Source organism: Symsagittifera roscoffensis, chromosome 1 (genome assembly GCF_963678635.1).
Source record: "Symsagittifera roscoffensis chromosome 1, txSymRosc1.1, whole genome shotgun sequence".
Taxonomy (NCBI): domain Eukaryota; kingdom Metazoa; phylum Xenacoelomorpha; order Acoela; family Convolutidae; genus Symsagittifera; species Symsagittifera roscoffensis.
The window spans coordinates 29,599,413-29,613,465 of NC_087062.1; the positions used below are offsets into that span (position 1 = coordinate 29,599,413).

Here is a 14,053-nt window from a genome sequence, read left to right on the forward strand (position 1 = left end):
ATACAGGTCGGGATGTGAACACTTTTTCAATATTTAGGAACTTCATTTGCTGGTTGATTGCTCAATTTCGCAGTTCTCAGAAATGCGAGTTTTCAATTTAAGAGATTATTTTTCTTGTATTGCAATTCTGAGAAATGCAGAAGGGGGAGACAAAAAAGAGATCCAAAATTAGTTAAAAGCTCTTCGGATCTCAAAAAACTTTTCTCATTGACACTGTTTTTGATAATTTTGAGCTATCTCCAGAAAACTTAGAAGAACTAACTGTTCGAAAACTGGAATTAAAACACATTTTGACAAAATATTTATTAGCTAACGAATTTGAAATAGTACACCTAATAGTTCTATTGAATTAAAAATCTTGAACAATTAATGGAATCAACCGTACAATCTTCCCCTAAATGAACTACCGTAGAAGCACGTAGTAATTCTGAAAATTACCTGAACAAAATATGCATTTCAAACAATCAATCGCTCAAAAAGCAGTTGTGTTTTACAATATTTAACTAAATCGCTTTTGATGTGATACAAAACACTTAAATCGACGTTTTAATTATGTTTCGATAACGTAGTTATGATATAACATTTTGGTTACATATCAGTATTTAGACAACCGCATATTCAGACTGGTCAGTATTTAGACATAGTGTTTCAACCAATCAGAATCGAGACAAAGAAGAAATTAATAAATAATTATTATTTATTTTGGATTATTTATGTCTTTTCTCGATTCTGATTGGTTCATACAGTATTTGTCTAAATACTGACGAGTATGAATACGCGGCTGTCTAAATACTCACTCCAACATTTTCTACTAAGTTATCGTGTGAAAAATGTGTATTTTCTCTCCCTAAAAAGATTGAAGGTGGCGATGTAATTGTACGGTTGATCCAATCAATGTTATCTACAAATGTCAACAGATAAGAATTTTCATTGCCTGCTTATTTTACTGCACAGTTACAGCTCATTCCGATCCATGTTTTTAGGACTAGTACTGCCTTTAGCTTCTTTATGTAGCTTTTTCAATTCGTCTCGAGAAACTTCCTTTCCTTTATATTTCTCCATACTCATGACAATAAAATTGTAGAGTTGGTTGGAAAATTTGTGATAAGAAGTTCTAGCATTTGGATCCATAAATTTGATTGTTTCCGTTAAATTATTCCACAATTTCCACTGATTTTCAACCATTTTTGGCGTTGGTTTCAACAGATGAGACTTGGATTTGTGTTTGTTCCCAAGTTCGTCTTTAAAATTGAGGAGAGCAGATGTCTCGCCAGTCAGCAGCCTAGTGATGATATGCGTGTATGGTTTGGGTAGATCGTGACCGTAGAGTGAGGTTGTGAAATTGCACCCAGAGACTGATTCCTTGAATGAAATCACACCAAATTAGACATGCTGAAAAAATCTGCAATTGATATTTTTTAAAAAATATTGAAAGAATGGAGAGCCGAACGACGAGAAAAAAATTGATATTCAGAAATCGGTAAATTAACAACCAATATAAAAATACATTTCGAGTAGAACAGAAATTTAAAACGCGACAGTCTCATGTGAATCTGTTATGTGACCAAAGCAACCATTTGGAGATAACCACCAATTTCATTCACCCTATGAACAAAGTTATTTACAGAGAAAAAGTCTAGTACACAGTTGCAACACCCTTGTTTATCGCAAGGGTATAAAAACAAAGAGAGAAAAACCGTCTTTGCATCAGTTAGCTTTTCAAACCGGCATTTATTCATCTCTTCTAAATGTATGTTTCCTCTTGCAGCCCCCCTCCCCATCTCCAACCACACATAAGCACCAATTTTATGATGTAACGAGTGGTTTTGCAGGGATCAGTACGGTAATCAAATATGTTTGAAAAACCCAATTGTTCCGTTTCCCAACTTATAGGGAAATCGAACATTATGAGCCAAATTTTACCCGGTAATAAATTGCAGCTGGGTGAAAGGAAATATCTATACTTAATTAATCTTCCTTTTGAGTTCCTTTTCTAGTGTTTTTTTTTAATTGTGACAAGTCTGTATACAAGGTAAAAACCCTTTAAAAAACCTTTTCCGTTTGATTCGCTCCAAAGTGTGGAGCTAATAAATAAAGTCGGTAGATTTATATCAGAATTGCAATTCATACTTGCAGAAATTTTTAAAAAGAGAATATAACATGATGCGCCCGAGAAAACAATTCACACTAGCAGATTACAGAAAATTTGATTGGACCGAAAATACTGGGATAATTAAACATTTTTTTTTGGAAATAGCAGACAATAACAATAGAATAAACAGTCTTATCATATTTGCAGACTGAAAAAAAAATGTGGATCGTGAATCTTGTATTTTTGCAATGGAAATCCGAACAACCCAAAGCGATTTTCAATTTATGCTAAAAATTTGGACAGGCGCAAGTTTATATTCAAAAAGAATCTTACATAGTGGTTATAAGAGATGAAATTCTGGCCCAGTGGCTTCATTTGGCAGTGAGGCATGAATGTATGGTCATTGAGAACACTGCCTTCATGAGGAGAAGAGGAGTCTATTTTTGGTCTTCCAATGACCAATTCAGGGAAGTTTGCTGAGGGTGTGTCAAAGTTCAGATACATTTCCGGCTGAAACAAATGCCAACACTTATAATCAACCAAACATTTAGAAATCACGATTAAATTACTGAAAAATGTGGCTCTTTTACGTGATATAATGACAAAAGTATGAAAAATAAATATGTTCACATCAGTTGATTTGTTCAACATGCAAAGCTTCACTGCTTTATGATTCAGTTGAACAATTTTTTGAAACTTAAATTCAACTATGGGTCGAAGGAGGGGTGGAAAAAGCCGGTTTCTTCTACGCCCTCCTTCCAAGATATAAGCGCCAATCACATTGTTATCATTGATTTTACGGGGTCTCTGTTTTTCCCCCACCAGTTGTAAATAATTAGAGACAAAGAAAAGAGGAGACAAAGAATAATTATGAATAAGCCTCGAATTAGTTTTAAAAAAATCGGCTACGTCTGAGATTCGAACCTGCGACCATAGATGTTAAGAGTCTCACACACTAACCACTCAGCCACAGAAACGGAAGCCTAATAGGCACCAGAAACTAGCCACAAAAAAGCAGGGAACAGATGCTATGCAGTTTCCAATAATAAGAAAACTTCCAGATAAATGAACACTTTTTTGCGAGTTAGATAAGAGAAAAAGAAGATTCGTAATGCTACACGAAGCTGAATACTAGTGTAAACAAAGAAAATGAACTAAATTTAAATAGAAACTAAGTCAAACCGCGAAAAAGTAAAAATTAGCCGGAAAAAAATTTAAAACTTCCTGGAAACAATCATCACGACCTATATAAGAGTCTGAACTAAGTTCATCGACTCTTATTAATGTGAACAGAAAAGTTGTTTATTACATTTCGCAGGTTGGGGAAAAAAGAGCCACTTGGAAAATTTCTTTCTTCCTTTTGTTTCATGACGTTGTCTACCATTGATGAGCTATTCAAGGGCCGCATTTTCTCGTTAGCTGTCCCTCCCGATGAGTAATTAATTGATGAATTTATTTTTTTAGTTTCAATTATGGGTGGAAGGAGGGGTGGAAAAAAGCCGGGTTCTGCTAGTCCCTCCTTCCAAGATATAAGCGTCAATCAGATTGTTATTATCATTGATTTTTCGAGTAGGTCTCTGTATTCCCCCACTAGTTGTATCCAAAAATTTACAGTCGTATATCTGTCCCTTCCGATTTAGTACTTAATTTATGAACATACAATTTTTAAATTTTTTTCTTCCTTGTATTTTACGATGTTGTATATCAAAACAAAAAAGTTTTTGTAGTTGGGCAATTCATTCACATGCCAATTTTCTGAACAAATGGACCACAGGAAAAAATGACGAATGTGGAGAGAAGCAGTAGAGCTGGGATTCATTACCGTCCACAAAATACCCAAAAATATCATTTTTGGCTCACTTTTTTTGTGTGCGGCGTTGCTAGAAGTCTGTGAATCAGTTGAGCAGAATTTTTTGGCACGTGAGCTTTAGGAATCCACATGGAGCAGAAAACTGATTTGAAGTGAAATCAAAAACTTGCACGTTTTTCATTGTTTATTTAATAGATGGGTTCCGAGAAAACTCTGTTCTTATGCTTATTGGTGCAACTAAGCCTTTTCTCAATTCAGAATTTCACTTCTCTGTCTCCTGTTCCCGTGCTCAACCTTTTTTATGTCACACTGTTTTCAAGCGATGCTTCACAATTTTTAAAGGGTGAGTAAAAAAAACATGAACCTATGAAAGTAGTCCCATTGCCAATTCAGAACAAAGTTAAGTCCAACATCGCACCTGAGTTTTTTTCAACGAACTTTATATTTGGCTTCCTTCTTTTCCAGGTTTTCGCCCCCTCGTAAAAATACAATGTGAGAGATACTGAATAGAAATTCTATAAACTTACAATTGCGGATCGGATAAATGGTTCTAATATGTTCACTTGCTCACACTCAGTAGCGGATTAGGGTGTGGGGGAGGGGAGAGGGACGTCCTTTAAGTGATTTAACCCACTCACGATCCAAAGGTGCCCACTTTGGTACGATTTTATGATATCCATTTTAGGCTGACCGGCCAAAATCTTTTTAAAAGCGCCTTTGGCGCCAATATATATTAATTTTGGCTCTTTATCAGTCCCCCCTTTGATTGTTTCTAAAAATCAATATATGAAAGTCTATTTAAAATGACTTTTCCTGTTAGAAATTGCATAGAAACGTCAGCGTGAACAGGTGAACAAATTTTTACAACAATTCTTACATGCAAAATGACAAGTGAACAATTTTCGAGCAGCTTTTTTTGCAAATTTACGATGGGGGGACTGGAAAAGAGCCCTAACTTTGAGAGGAACACGCTTCAAAAAAAACTTGGTCAAAACTTACAAAAAAGTGCATAAAAACGCCTTTTTTCAAACATTTAATATAAATAGTATCTTCATAGTGATTTAGGAAAGCTCAGAAAACCTATAAGGTCAACTTAAAAGAAAGCTCGACAAGTTAATAGAAAGGTCGAGACTTGGCATTATCTGATTTATTTACTTGTGGGGGGGGGGGGGATAAAATTGAAAAAACCTAAATCTTGTTTGTTGTTCTCTACTCCCCCTCCTGATTTGATTTTTCGTTATTGAATGGAAGACTATGTATCCAGAATAGTAAATTAATTTGGCTCTTTTCCAGTCTTCTACCTAGGAAGAGCCAAAGTATCAACACTGGTTTGCAGACTTCAAATTATTGTGATCAGTGAGCAGCGCTGCTTATGCGCATGCATAACAACTTGAGAAACTCGCTTGCCCAGAATTAAAACTGGGTTTTACATGAGCCTTTAAAATTGTTTCCAAATTGGACACAGGGTATCGAGCACATTATCATGGCACAAACGTTCTCTAGAAAAACTAAATTTCGATAAGTGGTAACTCTTTCTCCATACAGCTCAACTTACTCCTGTTTTAGGCTTCGACATTGAAGATCGATCAAACAATTCTAATACGACTGACACCAATCAAACAACAGGTCAGATTTTTAATTCGTTTAATTAGTCTGAGAAAAACCACCGGCTCTTTTTCCTTTCCCCCCACTCCCACCTGCAAATTTGTATAACTCTGTTCACATTGTCCGATTGTCATGAAAAAGCCATGACAAACATATTTGATCTTCATAATAAACCTTGAAAAACCACTCCTTAGACCATAAAATTGATGCTTGTGTGAGGTGGGGGAAAAGGAAAAAGAGCCAAGCCACCATTTGCAAACCTCAGCAAAAATTTCTTGAAAAAGTAGAAGAAATAAAATCTCTTGGTAGCAATTATAAAGCATTGAGCATAACACAACCAAATATAGCCAATAGCCAACAGACAGCTGACGAACCCACGTTGGTTGCTAAGAACTGCCTCGAATTTAAAGACTAAGATGACAATCAAAATTCATTCTTAATGTTGCAAAATACACCAGAGAAAATCATAAATAATCACATAAAGAATAATAAACATATTGATAAAAAACGAGAAACAAACAGAGCGAAAAAAGATACAAAAACATCCCACCTCTAATGCAGAACTGCAAATTAGAGGCGATTGACTTCCTAAGCGTAGGTTGGTATAATGCCTAAATTTCAGTAATGCTAAAACTGAAACAACTAAAATTATTTAAATAAACGGAAAACTTAAATTGAAGTGAAGAAAACTTCTGAAACTCGCATGTCGTAGCCCTCCTTATTCAGTTCAATGACAAAACTTGAACTTGTTCACTTAGCGGTAGTCGCATCTACCAACTGTATCTCGTCCTTAAAGCCTCTCTGACACCCAGCAGAGCTCAAGCTGCAGTAACCAGTAAACAAGTCCAAACAAGGTCTTCAAATTGTGAGAACGATTTGAAAATGAAAATTTTTAGGGTTTAAAAAGCTGGAAATATCACGCCCTTATCGACCTCCAACAAGTTACCAGAAACAAAAACAGAAAAAAAAATTATTTAACAGCAAAAATGAAATCAACGATGTAGCCATCACTTAAAATACATAAATCTCGAAGATTGTAGATTGAGGTCATAGTTTGATAATCTGCTTAAATCTGATAAATTGGAAGCAAACAGTTGTGGCCTTAAAAATTGAAAAATTTTGATCCTCTATAGCATAATGAAGCTCCGTATTTGGTTTTTTATTTGGGAAATTTCATCAAAATGGGACTTCTATACTGCACTGTAAATGAAATGGACTTCCTGGTTTTCCAATACATTTCTTGTGAATAAAAGCAGACACGGACATTTATGGGGTTTGGTTTTATTATTTTTAATTCAAAAGTTGTCGTTTTTCTCAAAACTACTTAACCAATTTCCAAAGAATGATAGCAATGGAAAGACCGGCTTTTTGATTATGCGCCTGCATAATCTTCTTGTCTCATTTTACCTTACCGCGCGTCCTATGGCATTCAAACATTTCAAAGAGTGCAATTTTTAAACCATTTTATGGATTTGTCATTCTGTTTTTAATAAGAAAAATCCACCCAGCCAAATCTGAGATTAAGGATTCAATCCACAAACAATTTATGCTAAGCCCCAGCACTGCAGCAAAAAATAAAGGCCTCAGATTCGTCCAAATTTTCAAAATGGACTGTTTTTTTTTGTAAAGTTTTTCATGTTTATTGAAAACTATCTGCCAGGAAAGACACGTTTCTGTTTAATGAGCAAAAGAAGACCCAAATCTGTATCTGCAACACTGGCCAAGCTGAGCTTCGCACCACTTGCGATACAAAACGAGAAGGCCGCTTGAAACAAGAAAAGTTCGAAAAAATAAATCTATCAAAACGAATTGAGCTAATTTTGAAATGAAAACAAGCCAAAACAACTGAATGTAAAATTCGCACCGAAAGAAAATTTACCAACTGGTAAAAAAAGCCGAAAAATTTTAGCAGAAACCTTTTAAGCTGAAAAAAAAAATCATTTAGACTTCTGAAAAATTATCAAGTCCCCTACCCCTCAGCACACACTTTGTTCGCCCGCCAAATGAAACAAAATGAGGCCACTAAGCCAATATAAAAAAAGGCCGAAACCTATTAAGCCGAAAAAAGGAAACAATAAGCAAAAATAATGAAATTTCGACAAATCGAGTTTTGAAAAATTTTAATAAGGCAAATATTTCATATCCCAACAAGCACAAAATATACTTGTTGCGGCAAATGGTTATCTGTAGCGGTAAATTGGTTGAAAAAAGGACTCAAGAAAATAATGAGTCCAGATAAGAAGAGTCCTGCGAATAAAGTTGTTTGCAGGAAAAATAAGTTTAGTACCCTATTGCAATACCCTTGCTTATCAGAAAAGTAATTAGAACTCATTAATTGAACATGTATCGGACTAAGAAAAAATCCAACTATATGCCGAAAACTACCTGTCAGGAACATTTTCCTTATTGAAAAGCAGAAAAAAAACAGTTCACTATCTGTAATTGGACCTCAGTAACTGCATTTATTTCTGACTGATAAAAAATGCATTAACTATATAAAATTCAGCATAAGACGACAGAGATGGTACATGTGTCAGCAAATTTTCCATCATGTAATATTTTTGGTAAAACAGTTGAAACTACTACGCTTTAAAATTAAGAAAAAAACTGGAATCCAGTACTCTTCTGCGGTAAGGTTAATCTTGCTAGAATGATGTTCTTTTTGCTTTATGAGTTTTCCTAAACTGATTTTATACATAAAAGTCATTCTACCATTATAAATTTCAAACTTCGCAGCAATTTCCGAATAACAATTTCAAATACAGTCAAATTTGAGAACATTCTTTCTTGCAATAACTTTGAAACCTCATGACTGCTTTATCTTGGAGAAAGATTATGCGAACAATTTGATTACGACCGCAAATTTTCTCTATTCCTCTTTTATCGAATAAGTTTTATCGCAGCACCATCTCCGAAAAAGTTTAAGTCAGAAACTGTGGACACACTTGAATTTCTTAATGACATGAATTTTTTAGCAATCCTAGCTATTTTCGATGATGACCACGAGAGAATGAACCAAACAGACGACCGAAAGAATCATCGTTCCTTCCTACTTTGTGAAGTGGTCGGAGCACCGAGGGTTGAAGAAAAGTTTTAAACCAAATAGCAGCTCGACCATTCAGAAGCTAGTTACGAAAAAATTGACCCACTCTTTCCTTCAAAAATCTAAAATCATGCATAAACAGAGGTGAAGCTGCACTTAGCAATCAAAAAAAGGGCAAGAAAAGTACAAAAAGTCTTGAAAAAAACTATTTATTAACAGGAATCAACCAACGACCTAGAAACTAGGAGTCTCCGTTCCTCCCAACTTTGCGGTCTGCTCTTGACCATTAATAACACTAGACTCAACAAAGCCAATATCGAACACATACTATTAAACTCATGCTATACAGCACAATTTTTAAAACTATATTGCAAAACTTTTAATACAGAGGCGAAGCGGAGCTTCGCAACTTTTGCGACACAATAAAAACATTGCATTACAATTTAGTAAACTGATATTTGAAAAACATTGAGAAAAGGTAGGGTAGAGGACTTTTACCGAAAACTATTCATGTTATCGACGTCGTGACTGCCAAATCACTTATACCGAAACGATTACCAAAATCTGTCTTTTCGATTGAACTCTAAATCTTTGATTTGTCAGGGTATTTTTGGAGAAGTTAAAAACTTGGCGAAAAATTGGAAAACGGCAAAAAATTCAGAATGAGAGCACAACATCTCTTACTCTAAAACAGAGACAACGAATGCTTAATCTCATATTTGTTTGAAGAGTAAAATAAAACGAATAATCTAATTTGACTGTTCCGAGTATTATAGATTATGCAGTTAAAAATAGTTAGTTATAGTTGTGAAGCGAAGAAGCCTACTATCTGTTTTTCGAACAAACCATTAATCTGACACTTTGGGGTATCCATTTGTGCAGTTGAGCTTCCCACTTTACATTTTTATGAAATAAGAAAATGAACACAAAACCTCTGACTTCGAAAAGTAGTTTTCAAGACCAGTCAAAGTTTCAACAAAAGCGAAGCTGTGCTTCGCAAACACTATCGAGAACACTGCCAAAAGCAGCTCAAAAAGTGCAATAAGAAAGCAAGAAATTGGCCTCGAATTAGTGTCTAGGTAAATATAAAGCAAAACATATGCTTTACAATTTCCAATGCTACAGTGAAACTTTCAAATGAGTGAACAATTTTAATCAAAAAAACTTTTAATTGCATGTTAGACTAGAAAAATAGGTTTGTACTATTACACAAACGCTCGCAAGGTCGCAAGTGTACAAAACGGTTAAAAAAATTAAAAAGTGACTTTTCTGAGCGCGATAACTTTTAGAAACAATTTTGGGCGTAGCCGCTTATTAGGGGATCTTCCACAAACCATACTTTCGATTGAATCCAAAACCTCAGATTTGGGCGAGTAGTTATCAACAAAATAAAAAATTCCAAAAATTTGCGTCGAAAAATCCTCTGACAAAGTTTTTCGAATGTTGTAGAAAGAGGGATATGGTGGAAAAAAACTAAGGATTTATGTAGGCCGACAGGGGAGTAGGCGGTCTTTTTAATGATACACTTTTTTTAAATTCGTTAAAGTAGTTTTGTGAGATACAAATTATTTTAAGAAAACATTTTCCAAACCGTTTCAAGTAAATGTAAACAGCAAATCCCATACATTTTCATAATCATTGTTTTATCATCCAGGAACAGTCCAAATCAAATGAAAAAAAAATGGAAAGAAACTGCCTCAAAAGCGTACTAGATAATTTAAACTTCATTTGAACAAAAATGTAAACTCAGGCAACGGAAATTAGGACGAAACCCATAAATCCGAAGAAAAAAAAACATTCTCAATACATATAACTTTTTTAAAAACGAAAACTTAATGAACTAAGAAGTTTTATTTGAATTTTCAAGAGAATGAGCATTCAGTAGATATGAAGCAAAAGCAGAAATTTGTAAGAGAAGTTGTTTGCCCGAAAATAAGTATACTTTGATAACAAATTACTAGCTCTCGCACTATAACACTAGTTTCGGTAGTAAAAAACATAGCCAACACACAGTTGGAAAAAATGAACAAAAAGGAAACTTTTTCAATTTCAAGAAGAGTTTATGGTAAGCACTTTTTGACGAAATCAAACCAAGTTGAGAAAACTGGATTATTAGTTAGTTTTTATTTAACTATGAAATCTGAAAACAAATTCCACTTTCGAAGTCGATAAGTTTTGTGAGACCTCAACCTTTTTGCTGTTCGATAATAGATTCTGTTTTCCTTTTAACAAAGAAAAAGCACTAAACTGAAAATGAAGTTTAAAGTCAAACCGCGAAAAATCAAGTTTGAGCGTATTTTAAGACTCGTCGAAAAAACATAACGACCTATATAAGAGTCTAAATTACGTTCATCGACTAGTTATAATGTTTTTACTCATGGTCAAAAAAGACTACTCCATCGTACATTAATTTGCATTAACTGTTGTGTTGAAGGCCGCAACTTGTTTTTTTTTTCAGACATACCGTTCAGTGGAAACATTATTTGCCTGCCATGTGATATAGGGGAGACAATGACTTCAAATGGGAAGCCTATATCCCCAATTAAGGGGTGCAACTTAGCTGATATGTTTGGGACCAGTGCGCCACCGTTTGTTTTCTCAGCGGAGGAAACCAAGTGTTGTGATGAGCGTGGAATATGCGAGAGCGTGTGCGGTAGTGATTTTTTAAAGTGCGAGGACGCATTCCGAACTTGTTTAAAGGAAAAAACTCCAGATGGATCCGGTCTTTGGATATCCGGATTCTCGATGAGTCAAGGCTGTCCCAGCTTCATCGCAGTAAGATCATCTTTTATACGCAGAAATGATACGTTAAAAAATTCAGTCAGACGACGACTAACCAAACATATTTTCTCAAGCTGGGGAGTTTACGAAGTAAAAACACTGTAAAAAAAAATCTTATAACTCTTGCGATCAAAAAAAATTTAGCAGCAAAGATAACAAAATTTCCAAAGCGATGTCCAAGCGATTCTCAGGAAAAACTCTTTTTATTTCAGTTTCAAGAAGCCAATTGCAAATGTGAGGAAGATCCGAGCTATTCGGCGCCTCCAGTTGACTTTGGACCGCAAACATTTCCATTTCGAGTTCATAACAGTGAGAATATTCAAATTCCTGTCACATTAAGTTCCTTGTCTAACTAATTACTCTTTAATTTAAAACATTTTCTTTTCAGTTTCAACTCCAAAATCAGACGTGTCGACATTTGAACTCAGCTTCTACAAGCTTCTGATCATAATTTCAATTTGTTTTTTATTGAATACATGAAAAACTTTAGTAAAAATGGCCCATAGTTCTACTGAATATATATATATAAGATCAAATTTAAAAAAGAAAACGCTTTCCAGAAGTTTCACCTCGTTTTATTCGCTGCTTTGGTGCCTTAGACAAAACTGTCAAGGTGTTTTACACAACCACAATAGTATATCCCCCGTTAAGTTCAGAACACCAAAAGGCGCATGAGAAACATGGAGGGAAGTCCAAGATATAGAGAACTGAATCGAGTTTATAAATTACAAAAAATGAATGGCAATGAATGAGTAGTTACATAAACTCTGACAGTAGCCTTGACTGTTATTTAAAAACTTACCTCCAAGTTGCCGAACGAGACCTTCGCATATGACATTTTTCGCTTGCTCGCTTTTCCTGCAGCTACAAAAACATCGATCGGTGATGCACTACTACTTCTTAAATATTGCAAATGAGCTACAACGGCAGTCGCTGGAATATGTTCTTGGTGCTCAAACCCAAAAACTGAGACCATTTCCTCTTCGATTTTCTTATACTGCCCAATCCACAGCGGTAATGGCTCAGTCATACTTTGAAGTATGTCAGCAATTTCATCTGCGGATTCAGTACTATTCAATAAGGAATAAAGCATGCCTGCTAGTAACACACTCGCGTGATTCTGAATAACATCAGCGACAACGCCGTTAACGGCTACGTAATTATTGAGATTCCTAAATACATCTTTATCATCCAGAAGAAATAACTGAAACTCAGTCGGTCTCAAAGGCATTCTAGGAAAAACCCAATCAGTAGCACCAATTAATAAAGGCTTTGAGGCATAATGGTCAATGAAATGAACACTGAAACCAGAAAAAGATAAACGCTTTATGTATAAATTCAAGTCCTTGAATTTCATTAAATCTTCTCCGATAGGTTTTTCTAAGGCTACGTCAACAGTTCCAACTCCAATACAGCTTGTAGTTATCCATTGCAGAACGTCTTTAAATGCATTTGTGGGAATGGCTGCATAAAAAACACGCGACGAATGTCTATTTTCCCAACAAAAATTGTAGTAGTCGGCATTTTTCGTCAGAGGTATAACCCTAATTTTCTCAAGGAATTGGCTTTTGTTCCCTTCTATACTTTGATCAACAATCTGTACCACCGACTCTCTTGTGTCTGTTGTATAAAATGACGCATAAACAATACCTTCATAATCATTGTTTAAATATGAAACAGACTCGAAAACACTTTGCCAAAGGTATTTTCGCGCCAGATCACCAGTGCTTCCAAGAATCACAATATCTTTCGAACACTGAGCTTTCGAAAGCAAGGAAAACAGCAGCGAAAAACAAACAACCAATCTTCTACTGTTACAAGCCACACGCATCTGGAAAGACTTACATGACTATTTAATAGTTATGAATTGGCTGAGAAAACAGCATTTTTTGAATTGGATAGAGCTTAATTCAGCGGATAAAACTAAGGTAGACTGGAACAAAGAAATCATTCTTGAAGGAACGTTCGAACTAAATAGCCAGGAGAAAAATCTAAATTTGATGTGCTTTAAAACGATAGCGAGTAACGCACCTTCGGTGCTTCAAACAGATAAAAGAGAAAAGAATGTGAATTCAGACACATTAAAAAAAAAGTTTGAAATGGTAAAAATAAGCACCAGAGTCATATGAAAAGCAACATTTTAAATGGAGATTAAAACAGTTTGAACTTGTTTATCGCCGGAAGTCGGCGCCAATCGGGTCATCGACTTCCACCACCAGAGTCTCGCTGAACAGCAATCCCAAGTCTCTGCCGCAGAAAAAGAGTCGCTCTGTCGTCCCCGTTAGCCTGTGTTATTCTCTTGCCCAGGCTAGTGACGAAACGCAGCGTATCGGTTCCCAGTCCTCCAAGGGTTTCAATTGCAACTGGTTGGAAGATGTGAGACTCAGATATTGATTCGTATTTTGACCGTTTACGGGTCTCGGCCGCATCTGCCACAGTTGGTCCCTCTTTACCAGCGAGTTGCGTGTAAGAGGAGGCTAGCCTATGGACACATGTAAAGTCCCATGCCAACGCTCGCCCATGTGACCATGGCACCAGTGTCAGTCCGTCGGGTCTCTTGCGGTCAGACCGGAATAGTCCTTGCGGCTCGAGTGTCGATGGAATATTGGCTTGGATGAACGCTCTATGAATGATGTGATTGCCCATAGAGTGTCTGGCATGAACTGATCTACTCTTTTTGCAAACTAACGCATGTTTGCCGTAGGAATCGACTTTATCGCCA

General features: G+C 35.7%; 1 protein-coding gene across 4 annotated transcripts in view; it reads right to left on the bottom strand.

Annotated features, from left to right (window-relative positions):
* Positions 1-723: 723 nt before the first annotated feature.
* The window catches only part of LOC134842445 (guanine nucleotide exchange factor VAV3-like), a 593,770-nt gene continuing 580,440 nt past the window's right edge, over positions 724-14,053 (bottom strand). Inside the window, exons 2-4 of one of the 4 annotated variants that reach the window (XM_063858799.1) lie at positions 12,134-13,162; positions 2,426-2,602; positions 724-1,362 (exon numbers count right to left, since the gene is read on the bottom strand). In XM_063858799.1, the coding sequence (XP_063714869.1) occupies positions 955-1,362; positions 2,426-2,602; positions 12,134-13,162 (1,614 nt within the window). In that variant the 3' untranslated portion in view covers positions 724-954. Of the gene's footprint in view, positions 1,393-2,425; positions 2,603-12,133; positions 13,172-14,053 lie in introns of all 4 variants that reach the window. The other 3 variants (XM_063858815.1, XM_063858828.1, XM_063858807.1) reach the window with 3 other exon arrangements.